This window comes from Lampris incognitus, chromosome 10, assembly GCF_029633865.1.
Source record: "Lampris incognitus isolate fLamInc1 chromosome 10, fLamInc1.hap2, whole genome shotgun sequence".
In the NCBI taxonomy this organism is placed as follows: domain Eukaryota; kingdom Metazoa; phylum Chordata; class Actinopteri; order Lampriformes; family Lampridae; genus Lampris; species Lampris incognitus.
In genome coordinates, this window is record NC_079220.1 from 55921477 (window position 1) to 55933976 (window position 12500).

The 12500-nt window shown below is 53.8% G+C and overlaps 1 protein-coding gene across 1 annotated transcript in view; it reads right to left on the reverse strand.

Annotated features, from left to right (window-relative positions):
- LOC130119600 (Na(+)/H(+) exchange regulatory cofactor NHE-RF2) overlaps positions 1-12500 on the reverse strand; it is a 59689-nt gene that overhangs the window by 10301 nt on the left and 36888 nt on the right. Inside the window, exon 3 of the mRNA XM_056288149.1 lies at positions 3412-3621. Coding sequence (XP_056144124.1) covers positions 3412-3621 — 210 coding nt within the window. The remainder of the gene's footprint in view (positions 1-3411; positions 3622-12500) is intronic.

Below are 12500 nucleotides of genomic sequence, written 5' to 3' on the forward strand. Positions count from 1 at the left end.
AACACTGCACCTCTAACATGCCCCAGTCCCCACCTGCCCCCCCCCATCCAACACTGGCACCTCTAACATGCCCCAGTCCCCAACTACCCCCCCCATCCAACACTGCACCTCTAACATGCCCCAGTCCCCAACTACCCCCCCCCATCCAACACTGCACCTCTAACATGCCCCAGTCCCCAACTACCCCCCCCCTCCATCCAACACTGCACCTCTAACATGCCCCAGTCCCCAACTACCCCCCCCATCCAACACTGCACCTCTAACATGCCCAGTCCCCAACTACCCCCCCCATCCAACACTGCACCTCTAACATGCCCCAGGTCCCCAACTACCCCCCCCCATCCAACACTGCACCTCTAACATGCCCCAGTCCCCAACTACCCCCCCCCATCCAACACTGCACCTCTAACATGCCCCAGTCCCAACTACCCCCCCCCCATCCAACACTGCACTCTAACAAGCCCAGTCCCCAACTACCCCCCCCCCATCCAACACTGCACCTCTAACATGCCCCAAGTCCCAACTACCCCCCCCATCCAACACTGCACCTCTAACATGCCCAGTCCCCAACTACCCCCCCCATCCAACACTGCACCTCTAACATGCCCCAGTCCCCAACTACCCCCCCATCCAACACTGCACCTCTAACATGCCCCAGTCCCCAACTACCGCCCCCCCCATCCAACACTGCACCTCTAACATGCCCCAGTCCCCAACTACCCCCCCGCCCCCCATCCAACCTCACATTCCCCTTTGGTTCCTGCCATCAGAATGATAAATCACTTCTCTCTGCCCCCCGTCCTAACACACGGTGAGGAATGAGTCCAGGACCCCGGACCCGTTACTCTTAGAAAAAGGCCCGGTTCTGAACACGTGTAGCCCCCGACACAAGCCAAGAAAGGCCTCGACCACAGACGCATGATTTACATGCCGCCGCATACTTGCACGTCAGTGAGGTCATGTCTGTAGTCACTCAGGGGTGTGTGTGTGTGTGTGTGTGTGTGTGTGTGTGTGTGTGTGTGTGTGTGTGTGTGTGTAAACTGAAGGATTATATTTACAAGTACAGACTAGACATACGCAAAAGTATGAGAGGATTTGGGGTTTGATGGTTTGGATGTTAACAGAGCGCACATACAGAGACACACACACACACACACACACACACCAACATGCACACAAGTCACATGTAGTCAACATGCACACACATGATGTGTCACATGTTGGAGTGGCCGTAAGTGTGATACTACCCCCGCTTACACCAACATTAGTGTGTATAAGTGGGGGTTTTAAACGCGGGTAAACCCACTAAAGATAGGCAGTTGACTCCTTTCACAGTGCCAGCGGACCCGGGTCGGACTGCCAGCGGACCCGGGTCGGACTGCCAGCGGGCCCGGGTCAGACTGCCAGCGGACCCGGGTCGGACTGCCAGTCGGACTGCCAGCGGACCCAGGTCGGACTGCCAGCGGACCAGTTGGCCTTCTCGTTTTTCCCTCTGTAGCGTCATCTTTGATGTCATGAATGTGCCGGACAACAGGGAAGTAAACGGGAGGCAGAAAGGCACTCGGGTAGCATAGCGGTCTAGTCCGTTGCCTAGCAACACGGGGGTCGGTGGTTCGAATCCCCGTGTTACCTCCGGCTTGGTCGGCCGTCTCAACAGACACAACTGGCCGTGTCTGCGGGTGGGAAGCCGGATGTGAAGAGTAGGGTAACTGGCCAAGTGCGATTGGGGAGAAAAGGGGGGAGAAAAGGGGGAGTAAACCGTAGAAAGCAGCGTGGAGGCCGGAGAGACGGTGGTTAACGTTACTTTATACCTTGCACTTCACTCTCTCAAACCATATAAACTCAACGCTGAACGAACGATGTTGGAGCGCCGCTTGAACGAAGGCGGATGGATTTTCAGGTCGTGCGAGTTGGTGTGTGTCCGTTTAGGTGGATGCCAGCCGGAGGCGGAGGCGGTGAATACCCGTGACTGCTGCAGAGTCATTCCACCCGGGAGTGAACGCCCATTGTACCTCTTTTACACTGACCACCAAAGGCGGGTGTTAGTGGGGTTTTTGCCAGTGTGAAAGGGGTTGTGTGTGTGTGTGTGTGTGTGTGTGTGTGTGTGTGTGTGTGTGTGTGTGTGTGTGTGTGAAAGTAACACGTGCAGGCAGGTAAACACGTGCAGGCTGAACGCACACTGAAACAATTCAGATCGGGGGATTACACACACAGGCGTGCAGGCATCAAGGGGGCAAGAAGGGGAGTTGAGAGAGGCATGTGAAGAGCCTCTTGAAGGATTGGGATCGTTGACCAGAAGTCTCTCGTGGCGGGTCCAGCACCCTCTCACTGTTTCCTGGACGGCTCCACGAGCACAGCTGCACTGCGGTGTCTGACCCTGGACCTATTTATCCAGACCACCTCATTCTTCCCTACCTCCTGTGGAACGGTTCGCTGCACAGACACACACTGAAATTCATTAGCTCTCCTCCTCTCTTTGTTTGTTGCTCTATCTATCTATCTATCCATCCATCCATCTATCTATCTATCTATCCATCTATCCATCCACCCATCTATCTATCTATCTATCTATTTATCTATCCATCTATCTATCACCCATCTATCTATCTATCTATCTATCTATCTATCTATCTATCTATCTATCTATCTATCTATCTATCTATCTATCTATCTATCCACCCATCTATCTATCTATCTATCTATCTATCTATCCACCCATCTATCTATCTATCTATCTATCTATCTATCTATCTATCTATCTATCTATCTATTTATCTATCCATCTATCTATCCATCCATCTATCTATTTATCTATCCATCTATCTATCCATCCATCTATCTATCTATCTATCTATCTATCTATCTATCTATCTATCTATCTATCTATCTATCTATCTATCTATCTATCTATCTATCTATCTATCTATCTATCTATCTATCTATCTATCTCTCTCTATCCACCCATCCACCTATCCATCCATCTATCTATCTATCTATCTATCTATCTATCTATCCACCCATCTATCTATCTATCTATCTATCTATCTATCTATCTATCTATCTATCTATCTATCTATCTATCTATCTATCTCTCTCTCTCTCTCCTCTCTCTCTCTCTCTCTCCTCTCTCTCTCTCTCTCTCTCTCTCTCTCTCTCTCTCTCTCTCTCTCTCTCTCTCTCTCTCTCTCTCTCTCTCTCTCCTCTCTCTCTCTCTCTCTCTCTCTATCTATCTATCCTCCTCACATTTGGCCCTTCTTATTATACTGCGTGTGCAGGAAATGTTTTGTTGAGCAAGTCATGCTCCACTTTTACCCTTTCCTCTCAACGATCAGATTGACAACCACCCCAACAGGGCCAATTGCCCCCGGCTATCCACAACAGCCACGGATACTTGATCTCACCCCCACCCACCTCAATGAGTCTGTCCTGTGGACGCAGGCCAGCCAGGTCGGCGGGTGAGCTGCGGTCCAGGGAACGGATGTACTGTCCGGGCCGCGATTTCTCGCTGTGGCAGGTTGAAGCCGTAGCCGGTTTCAGCCCGCACCAGGTGGCAAAGTCGGGGGAAGAGCTCCGACGGGTCGACAGGCGGCCGCGTTTGTGCTGGGCGTGGGGTTGAGCTTCCTGGAAGACGGGGGGAGAGAGGGAGAGAGAGAGAGAGAGAGAGGGAGAGAGAGAGAGAGAGACATACAGTGTGTGATTATTTCTGCTGCAGCTTATCTCTCTTTACAGGGAAGCCTGAGGTCTGATATAGAACAGCGCCCCCCGAGGCCGGAGCAGCAAACCAGTTTGACTCATTTACTATATGAAAGGATTTGTTTTCTCTCCATTTGTACTTGGCTAATTACCCCACTCTTCCGAGCCGTCCCGTTTACTGCCCCCACCCCTCTGCTGATCGGGGAGGGCTGCAGACTACCACATGCCTCCTCCCATACATGTGGAGTCACCAGCCGCTTCTTTTCACCTGACAGTGAGGAGTTTCACAGGGGGACGTAGCGCGTGGGAGGACCACTCTATTCCCCCTCCCCCCAAACAGGTGCCCTGACCGACCAGAGGAGGCGCTAGTGCGGTGACCAGGACACATACCCACATCGGGACATGGCCAATGGTGTCTGTAGGGACGCCCGACCAAGCCGGAGGTAACACGAGGATTCGAACCAGCGATCCTCGTGTTGGTAGGCAACGGAATAGACCACTGTGCTACCTGGACGCCCCTTGAAACCAGTCTTTAATATGAATCGGATCTCACTGTGGTGTTCAAATCATTGCTTTAGGATTTGCCGTTTGGTCAACAAAGTGGTCTTGGTGTGGCCTGTTCAAGCCCCGTTTATGTTCCTCACTCAGATGAACCCGTCGAAGTGTCGTCTCTCTAGTTTGTACAACGGTGGACAGAACTCTCTCCATCTGCTGTGTACAGCACAGGCCACCGTTCGACTGACGGCTCTACTGACTTGGGCAAGGATATTTGTAAAGCAAAAACTAAAATGCATTTGATCACGTCTTTATTTCCAGACTGGAGCCCATGCTGAACTGCATCGACATCCACACCCCCCGGAGAACTTCTGAGAGGAACGCCCACTGATGCAACCTCAGCTGATAAGGAGACGTTGGGTACAGGTAAAAAAGATGGTGGGTGACAATGGACCAGGAACACTTGGTCATTTCACTTCATGCGTACATGAAACGAAATGCCGTCTCCCCCACGCCCACAGCAGCACAACACAAAGACAAAAACACATCCAAAAACCACAAGAACACACAAACCCAAACTAACACAATATATATATATATATATATCCAAACTAAACAAAAAATCACTGTCCAAGAGAACGAACGCCAGCCAGGATGACTGTCGGAAACCGCCGGTCTGCATGGGCTAGCAGTTAGCTTAGCATGCCCCGCTTCCATGTCCTATCAGCCAGCTCTCCCAGCCAGACACCCTCAACACACCCCTCCTCACGACATCAAGAACACCAGCTGAGGCCGCCAGCCAGACCGGCCTCGGTGTTATCGGAACCGCCGGTCTGCATGGGCTAGCAGTTAGCTTAGCCTGCCCCACGCTCAGCTGATCCAGCGCCAGCTCTCCCAGCCATCAAACGAAGACAAAACTTAGACGTGGACAAGAGACGCTGCATGGACGGTACTGGGTGAGGCAAATATGAATTCGTGCCAACATCTTCCGACACCGGAAGCAGGACAGCATACAGGACTCTGTATACAGACCCCTTACACAGCACACATCTGCAGCACCCAATCAGTGTTACATAAGTATATGGCCAACAGTGAGGCTACCACCACAGCCCTGCATGTTGCCTGCTAAAAATACAGAGGGAGTGGGTGGGCAGAGCGAGATGGAGATAGAAGGGCCCGGAGAGAGGTAGGATGGAGAGAGAGGGAGGGCTGCTTGCTGATTTACTGTGAAAGAGGACAGATTTCTCAAACCCCTCCCCCCCCCCTTATAAGTTGCACCTACTTTGTCCTCCGTAGTGTTTCCACACTTTATCCAGTGTAATGACTGCCAATGCCTCTTGGAAACGGTATCCAGTATACAAGAACCTCCACCAACAGTGCCCTCCCATTCTGCCTCCTGATCATAAAAAATAACACACCGGGCTGCAGTGTATCGTTTCCATTTATTTCGCCAGATTCTTTCGGCTAACAGTGATCCGGGCAGTCTGCCCTCGGAGAGAGGGAGCGAGAGACCGGGCCAGACCCAGAGGACTACAATGGAATAATTGAGACCCAGTTGAATTACCATTAGTCCCAAAACCCCCTCCGGGGTCCCCGGCTAGAGAGGAAGTGGCCAGCGGGCGGCAGGAAGAGGAGGGTCATCCAATGGAGAAAAATCTTGCAGGGGTGCAGGGGGGAGAAGAGGGGCTGATGGAGGGAGTGGAGAAGAGGGGGCTGATGGAGGGAGTGCACGGGAGGGTTGTTATAGAGAAGGAGAGACGGTGGAAACACGAGTGCATCCTAAAGAGGTACGGCAGATAGACAGACAGGCTGACGAGATGGTCCAGGGTGATTTCTCTGTTGGGGGAAAGAGAGAGAGAAAGAAAGGGAGAGAGAGAAGGATGGAGGAAGGCAGGGGGCTGGCGGGCGGGCGGGGGAACTTTAAGGATAAACAGTACGAGCAGCACAGCTGGGAATTATTATCCGGGGGAGACGCTAGCGTCTGCCAATCTAACCTCCGACTGCCTCCCAACGCCTGTCCACACCACACTAATCACCCCCTGGGGCCTCTGCCATGCCCCAGTCTGTGTTTGTGTGCGCGCTCATGACTTTGTACCTATATCGAGTTGCGTGCACGTGTGTGTTGTTGAAGGCTTGGTGCTGACACGCAGTGTGCAGCATAGACGCTAACGGGACTCGATGAGACCGCCATCAAACACACGACACATGGCACTGTGTGTGTGTTTGTGAGAGCAAGTGTCTTTGTTTAGAGTCCCGCTATCTCACTACCCCTCCCCCCCCTTTTCTCCCCAGTTGTATCCGGCCAATTACCCTGCATGTCTGAGCCGTCCCGGTCGCCGCCCCCCCCCCCCCCCCTCTGCCGATCCGGGGAGGGCTGCAGACTACCACACGCCTCCTCCCATACACGTGGAGCGGCTTCTTTTCACCTGACAGTGAGGAGTTTCACCAGGGGGAGGTAGCGCGTGGGAGGATCACGCTACTCCCCCCTCCCCTCCCCCCCCCCCCGAACAGGCGCCCCAGCCGACCAGAGGAGGCCGTCCGTCTGTCCGTCTTCCACTTTGACTCGATCTGGGGTCAGTGGGATCAGTGGAGCCGTTTTAAAACCCAGTTCTGCCCCCCCCGTGTCATTAGTATGGAAGGGACCACAAGTGTTCTGTATTTCTGCCGGCCCGTTAGGGGTTCTGTGGTGGACTGGGTCCGAAAACAAGAATAAGAAGTATGTCCTGTCAGTCAATGCTTTGCGGTGTTAGGAAGCTACTACAGGACTAGGAGTTTTCGGGCGGCGGTGGCGAGCCATGTGCCGCGGGGGAGCCGTGTGTATGCAGGTTTTCGTTCCAGCCCCACTCCACACCAGGTGACCTCCCTGATCAGCTTCAGCCGGAGAAGAAGGAGGTGTCGGCGACGTCACCCGGGGCCTCCGTATCGTCGTTACGATGGGCAGACGTGTTCGTACCCACCCGTGGGATCATGTAGCCCTGAGGTTTGTCTCGGAGACCGGTGTAGAGCCTGGGTAACCTGGGTAACCCCTGAACTCAGACACCGGTTGGCTACCACCGACGCCTTCGCAGGTCTGGGTGACCGCTCGCCGCAAGAGGGAGACACCAGGTGTTAGGAGGACGGACTTACAAGTAACCATCATGCTTTGCTGCTGCCCGTCAGACAAGCTCGAGGGCTACAAAACTCCGTGGGCGTGCACGCACAGCTGTGCCCGTAGTAGCGACTGATACAGGAGGCCCCTGGTGTGGAGGTGGCTCTCACACGGCTAGCCACCCTGCTAGCCACCCTGCTAGCCACCCTGCTAGGCGGAGCAAGGTCTGAAGCTGCACCCGCACGCCGGCGGCACACCCGGTCGGGCCGAGCCCCCGCCCGGTCGGAGCAGGGCCGTGTCACCCGTGACGGCTTTTGTGTTTTTTAAACAACATTTTGGTGAGTGCCAGGGCAAAACAGGGACGCCCCCTTCCCCCCCCCCGGCTGTCAGCAAACATGCCTGTAATCAGGAATTCCTCTTTTTCCGAAAACAGCTTCTCTCACAGGGGGGAGGACGGCAGCAGGACTCACCCGGAAAATACCCGTTTTGTTCCCGTCTCATGCGAGCAGCTTCAGTGGAAAAAGGACGTGTGGAAAACTGGAACGCTTTGTCTCTATGTGCAGTCGGGAGCATTTATGTCGCCAGAGAGAACACACACACACACACACACACACACACACACACACACACACACACACACACACAGTGGCTCGTGGAAAGAGGATGTGCTGTCAGAGGGACACGCATGCCTTAGATTCCCTCTAACAGCCAGACTCCGTGGCCGCTGGGTCTCTAGCGGAGGAGAGGTTGGGTACAGTACCGGGTCAGGTTGCCATCTTTTGTGCCGAATCGATGCGACCTGAACCTCCGCACACCCGGCTTGACAACGTGCCAGTTGTGTGCGGCCTTTCGTTTGAAAGGCAAAGAGAAAAACCTCGGGGAAGAAAAATGTGCTCTTGGAACTCGGCCGCACACGGAGACAACACGGTGTTTAGTGAGCCGCCCCGGGCGGGACACCCCGTCCGTCCTCTGCAGGTCTCACACCCCGTCCGTCCTCTGCAGGTCTCACACCCCGTCCGTCCTCTGCAGGTCTCACACCCCCCGTCCGTCCTCTGCAGGTCTCACACCCCGTCCGTCCTCTGCCAGGTCTCACACCCCGTCCGTCCTCTGCAGGTCTCACACCCCGTCCGTCCTCTGCAGGTCTCACACCCCGTCCGTCCTCTGCAGGTCTCACACCCCCTACACACTGGACTTAGCAGCATCTAGCTTGGGATTGTCGACCTTTTTTGTGCAGTGCCGTATCTCTGATTGTGTGTGTGGATGTATCATATGAGTCAGTGTGGAGAAAGTCAGCGTACAGGCTGTATCGAGAGTGTGTGTGTGTGTGTGTGTGTGTGTGTGTGTGTGTGTGTGTGTGTGTGTGCAACTCCTGAGGGTTGTTGCTACTGGCAGTGGCGTCGGTTGTTGATGTAACCAGATCGTGACGTGCTGAATAATTGACCAGCGGCCTACTGAGGCGGCTGGATCACGACCGCTCTTAACCCTTTCACCGCCAGGGATCAGGGGGGGCACGGCGGGCCGGCAATACAGCGCCCCTCTGTGGCAGGAGCATCAGATCCCTTTCCTTTATTCTTACTTGTTTGCTTTTCACATTTGTCACCACGTGCAATGTGACGACTTGTTGACGGCCAGGTCCAAGCCTCTTCTGAACCGGTGTGTGTGTGTTGTGTGTGTGTGTGGGGGGAGGGGGGGGTACGGCACGGCGTTCTGTTAACGCTGCTGTCACTTCCGTGCTCTCTATAGGAGATTACTGAAAACTCAATATCCTCCTCCGCCTCATAAATCCAGGGTCGCGTTTCCTTTGAGCCGAGACGCGGTCAGTCATCTGCAGCGCGGCGTCCGAGCAGCGCTTGCTGAGCGGTGCTGGGGGGTCCGGCTGAAACACCACAACAACAACAACAACTACTGGATAAAGCCTTACTGAGCACTCCTGCCTCACGGCTGAAGCACATCGTAACCTTTACGCCATTGTGGACAACCAGTTTCCATGGAGACAGTAGTGCAACCTGCAAGGCAACTTCTATTTTCAACTTGCGTTCACAAAGGGGTGTGCCGTGGGGGACGGGGGGGGGTAGCATACCTCAAACCACGTGTGTGCATGGCTTGCATCCCCCCCCCCCCCGTCTCCATGTGCATAAATGTGTTTGTGTGCATATTTCCATGTGTTTCCCACACACAGCTGCCCAAGTGTTGCTCAACCAGAGAGGAAAAGGGCAGCGCTGGCCAGCTCTCAGTGGGGGAGAGGGGGTGTGGGGGGGCGTGACAGTGGGGGAGAAGGGGGCGTGACTGGGGAAAAGGGGAGGACGTGAGAGTGGGGGAGGGGGGGTCGTGACAGTAAAAGAGACAATAAGTGACGGCGGATAAAAGGAAAGAGGCTAGAAGCTTGTAAATAAGGAGCAGTGAAAGGAAACCCGGGAAGCGAGCGCGTGAGGAAAAAGAGAAAACCTATTCCGTTGACTACCAACACGGGGATCGCTGGTTCGAATCCCCGTGTTACCTCCGCATCCCTGCCACCCTGAGAGCAGGATAAGCAGTTCACATAATGCATGGATGGATGGATGCATGGATGGATGCATGGATGGATGGATGGATGGATGGATGCATGGATGGATGGATGGATGGATGGATGGATGGATGGATGGATGGATGGATGCATGGATGGATGGATGCATGGATGGATGGATGCATGGATGGATGCATGGATGCATGGATGGATGGATGGATGGATGCATGGATGCATGGATGGATAGACACAATTGGCCGTGTCTGCGGGTGGGAACCCAGATGTGGGTATGTGTCGTGTTGCGGCACTAGCGCCTCCTCTGGTGGTCAGGGGGAGGGAACTGGGGGGGAATAGCGTGATCCTCCACGCGCTACGTCCCCCTGGTGAAACTCCTCACTGTCAGGTGAAAAGAAGCGGCTGGTGACTCCACATGTATGGAGGAGGCATGTGTAGTCTGCAGCCCTCCCGGATCAGCAGAGGGGGTGGAGCAGAGACCGGGATGGCTCGGAAAAGTGGGGTAATTGGCCGGGTACAACTGGGGAGAAAAAGAAAAGGAAAAAGAGAGCAAGAGAGCGCCAGACAGAAGGAGAAAGATGGAGTTGATAATGGAGAACAGGAGTGAGAAACAGTACAACAGAAGTGATAGAGAGTGGTTGGCTACTAAATGTTTCCTACTGACATACTGTTGTACTGTGAAATGTGTGTGTCTGTGTGTGTTTGTGTGTGTGTGTGTGCATGCCCATGTGTGGCAACTGTGTTTTTGTGTTTCCTGAGGTCACAGATTTCCTGACAGTGATTAGAGAGAGCGAGAGACGACGTCCTCGGGAGAAAGACGAGAGGGAGAGGACGGACGAGGAGGATCAGTTAACGAGAAAGAGAGAGAGAACAACACCAGACCGATACTTTGGGGTGGGGGGGGGGGGAACTACAGTGAGCACGGTTAAGGAAGGATGAGCAAGGTGAGGAGTGTAGTCGTTTACTGTGTGTCTGACTGACTTCATCTGAGAAACAACGTTGACGCGGTCACACATGCCGCAACAGACACAACACTGGTGTGTGTAATGTGCACAACAACACTGGCGTGTGTAATGTGCACAACAACACTGCTGTGTGTAATGTGCACAAAAACACAAACACTGTTGTGTGTAATGTGCACAACAACACAACACTTGTTGTGTGTAATGTGCACAACAACACTGGTGTGTGTAATGTGCACAACACTGCTGTGTGTAATGTGCACAACAACACTGGTGTGTGTAATGTGCACAACAACAATGGTGTGTGTAATGTGCACAACAACAATGGTGTGGTAATTTGCACAACAACACTGGTGTGTGTAATGTGCACAACAACACTAGTGTGTGTAATGTGCACAACAACAATGGTGTGTGTAATTTGCACAACAACACTGGTGTGTGTAATGTGCACAACAACACTGGTGTGTGTAATGTGCACAGCAACACTGGTGTGTGTAATGTGCACAACAACACTGGTGTGTGTAATGTGCACAACACTGGTGTGTGTAATGTGCACAACAACACAACACTGGTTGTGTGTAATGTGCACAACAACACAACACTGGTGTGTGTTAATGTGCACAACACTGGCGTGTGTAATGTGCACAACAACACTGGTGTGTGTAATGTGCACAACAACACTGGTGTGTGTAATGTGCACAAAAAACCTCAGTTTAACGGCATTAAGCACCCGTGTGTACTGCATCTATGCACCATGGATCCAAATCCGCCATCCAGGATGGACAGAAGGAGCTAAAGAGCAGCATCGGGGCGTCGGGTAGCGTGGCGGTCTATTCCATCGTCTACCAACACGAGGCTCGCCGGTTCAAATCCCCGTGTTACCTCCGGCTCGGTTGGGGATCCCTACAGACACAATTGGGTGGGAAGCTGGATGTGGGTTCGTGTCCTGGTCCACTGCACTAGACTAGCGCCTCCTCTGGTCGGGGCGGGGGGGATAGCGTGATCCTCCCATTCGCTACGTCCCCCTGGCGAAAACTCCTCACTGTCAGGTGGAAAGGAGAAGCGGCTGGCGACTCCACATGTATGGGAGGAGGCACGTGGTAGTCGGCAGAGGGGGTGCAGCAGAGAGCAGGACGGCTTGGAAGAGTGGGGTCATTGGCCAAGTACAATAGGGGAGGGGGGAAAAATCCCAAAATAAATTTAAAAAAAATAATGGCCCGTTACCCCACTCTTCCGATCCCTCCCGGTTCTGCTCCGCCCCTCTGCCAAGCCAGGGGGGCTCTAGACTACCACATGCCTCCCCCCATACATGTGGAGTCACCAGCCGCTTCTTTTCACCTGACAGTGAGGAGTTTCACCAGGGGGACGTAGCGAGTGGAGGACCACACTATTCCCCCCAGTTCCCCTCCCCCCCGAACAGGCGCCCCGTCCAGGACACACACCCACATCTGGCTTCCCACCCGCAGACCCGCCCAATTGTGTCCTGTAGGGACGCCTGACCAAGGCGGAGGCAACACGGGGATTCGAACCGGCAACGGAATCGACCGCCATGCTACCCGGGCAATGAGAGCGTGAGGTGTTTTTGTAAAATGGCTGCCGTGGCCTCATCGACATAGATATGTGGTAGGGGGGGAGAGCCCAATATCACCGCACGCCTGCACCTGTGAGGCGGCGTGGACCTAATTGCAAACACATTGTAACGTGTGTTGCGACTGCAGGCTAATTTGTAACAGACACCAATAAC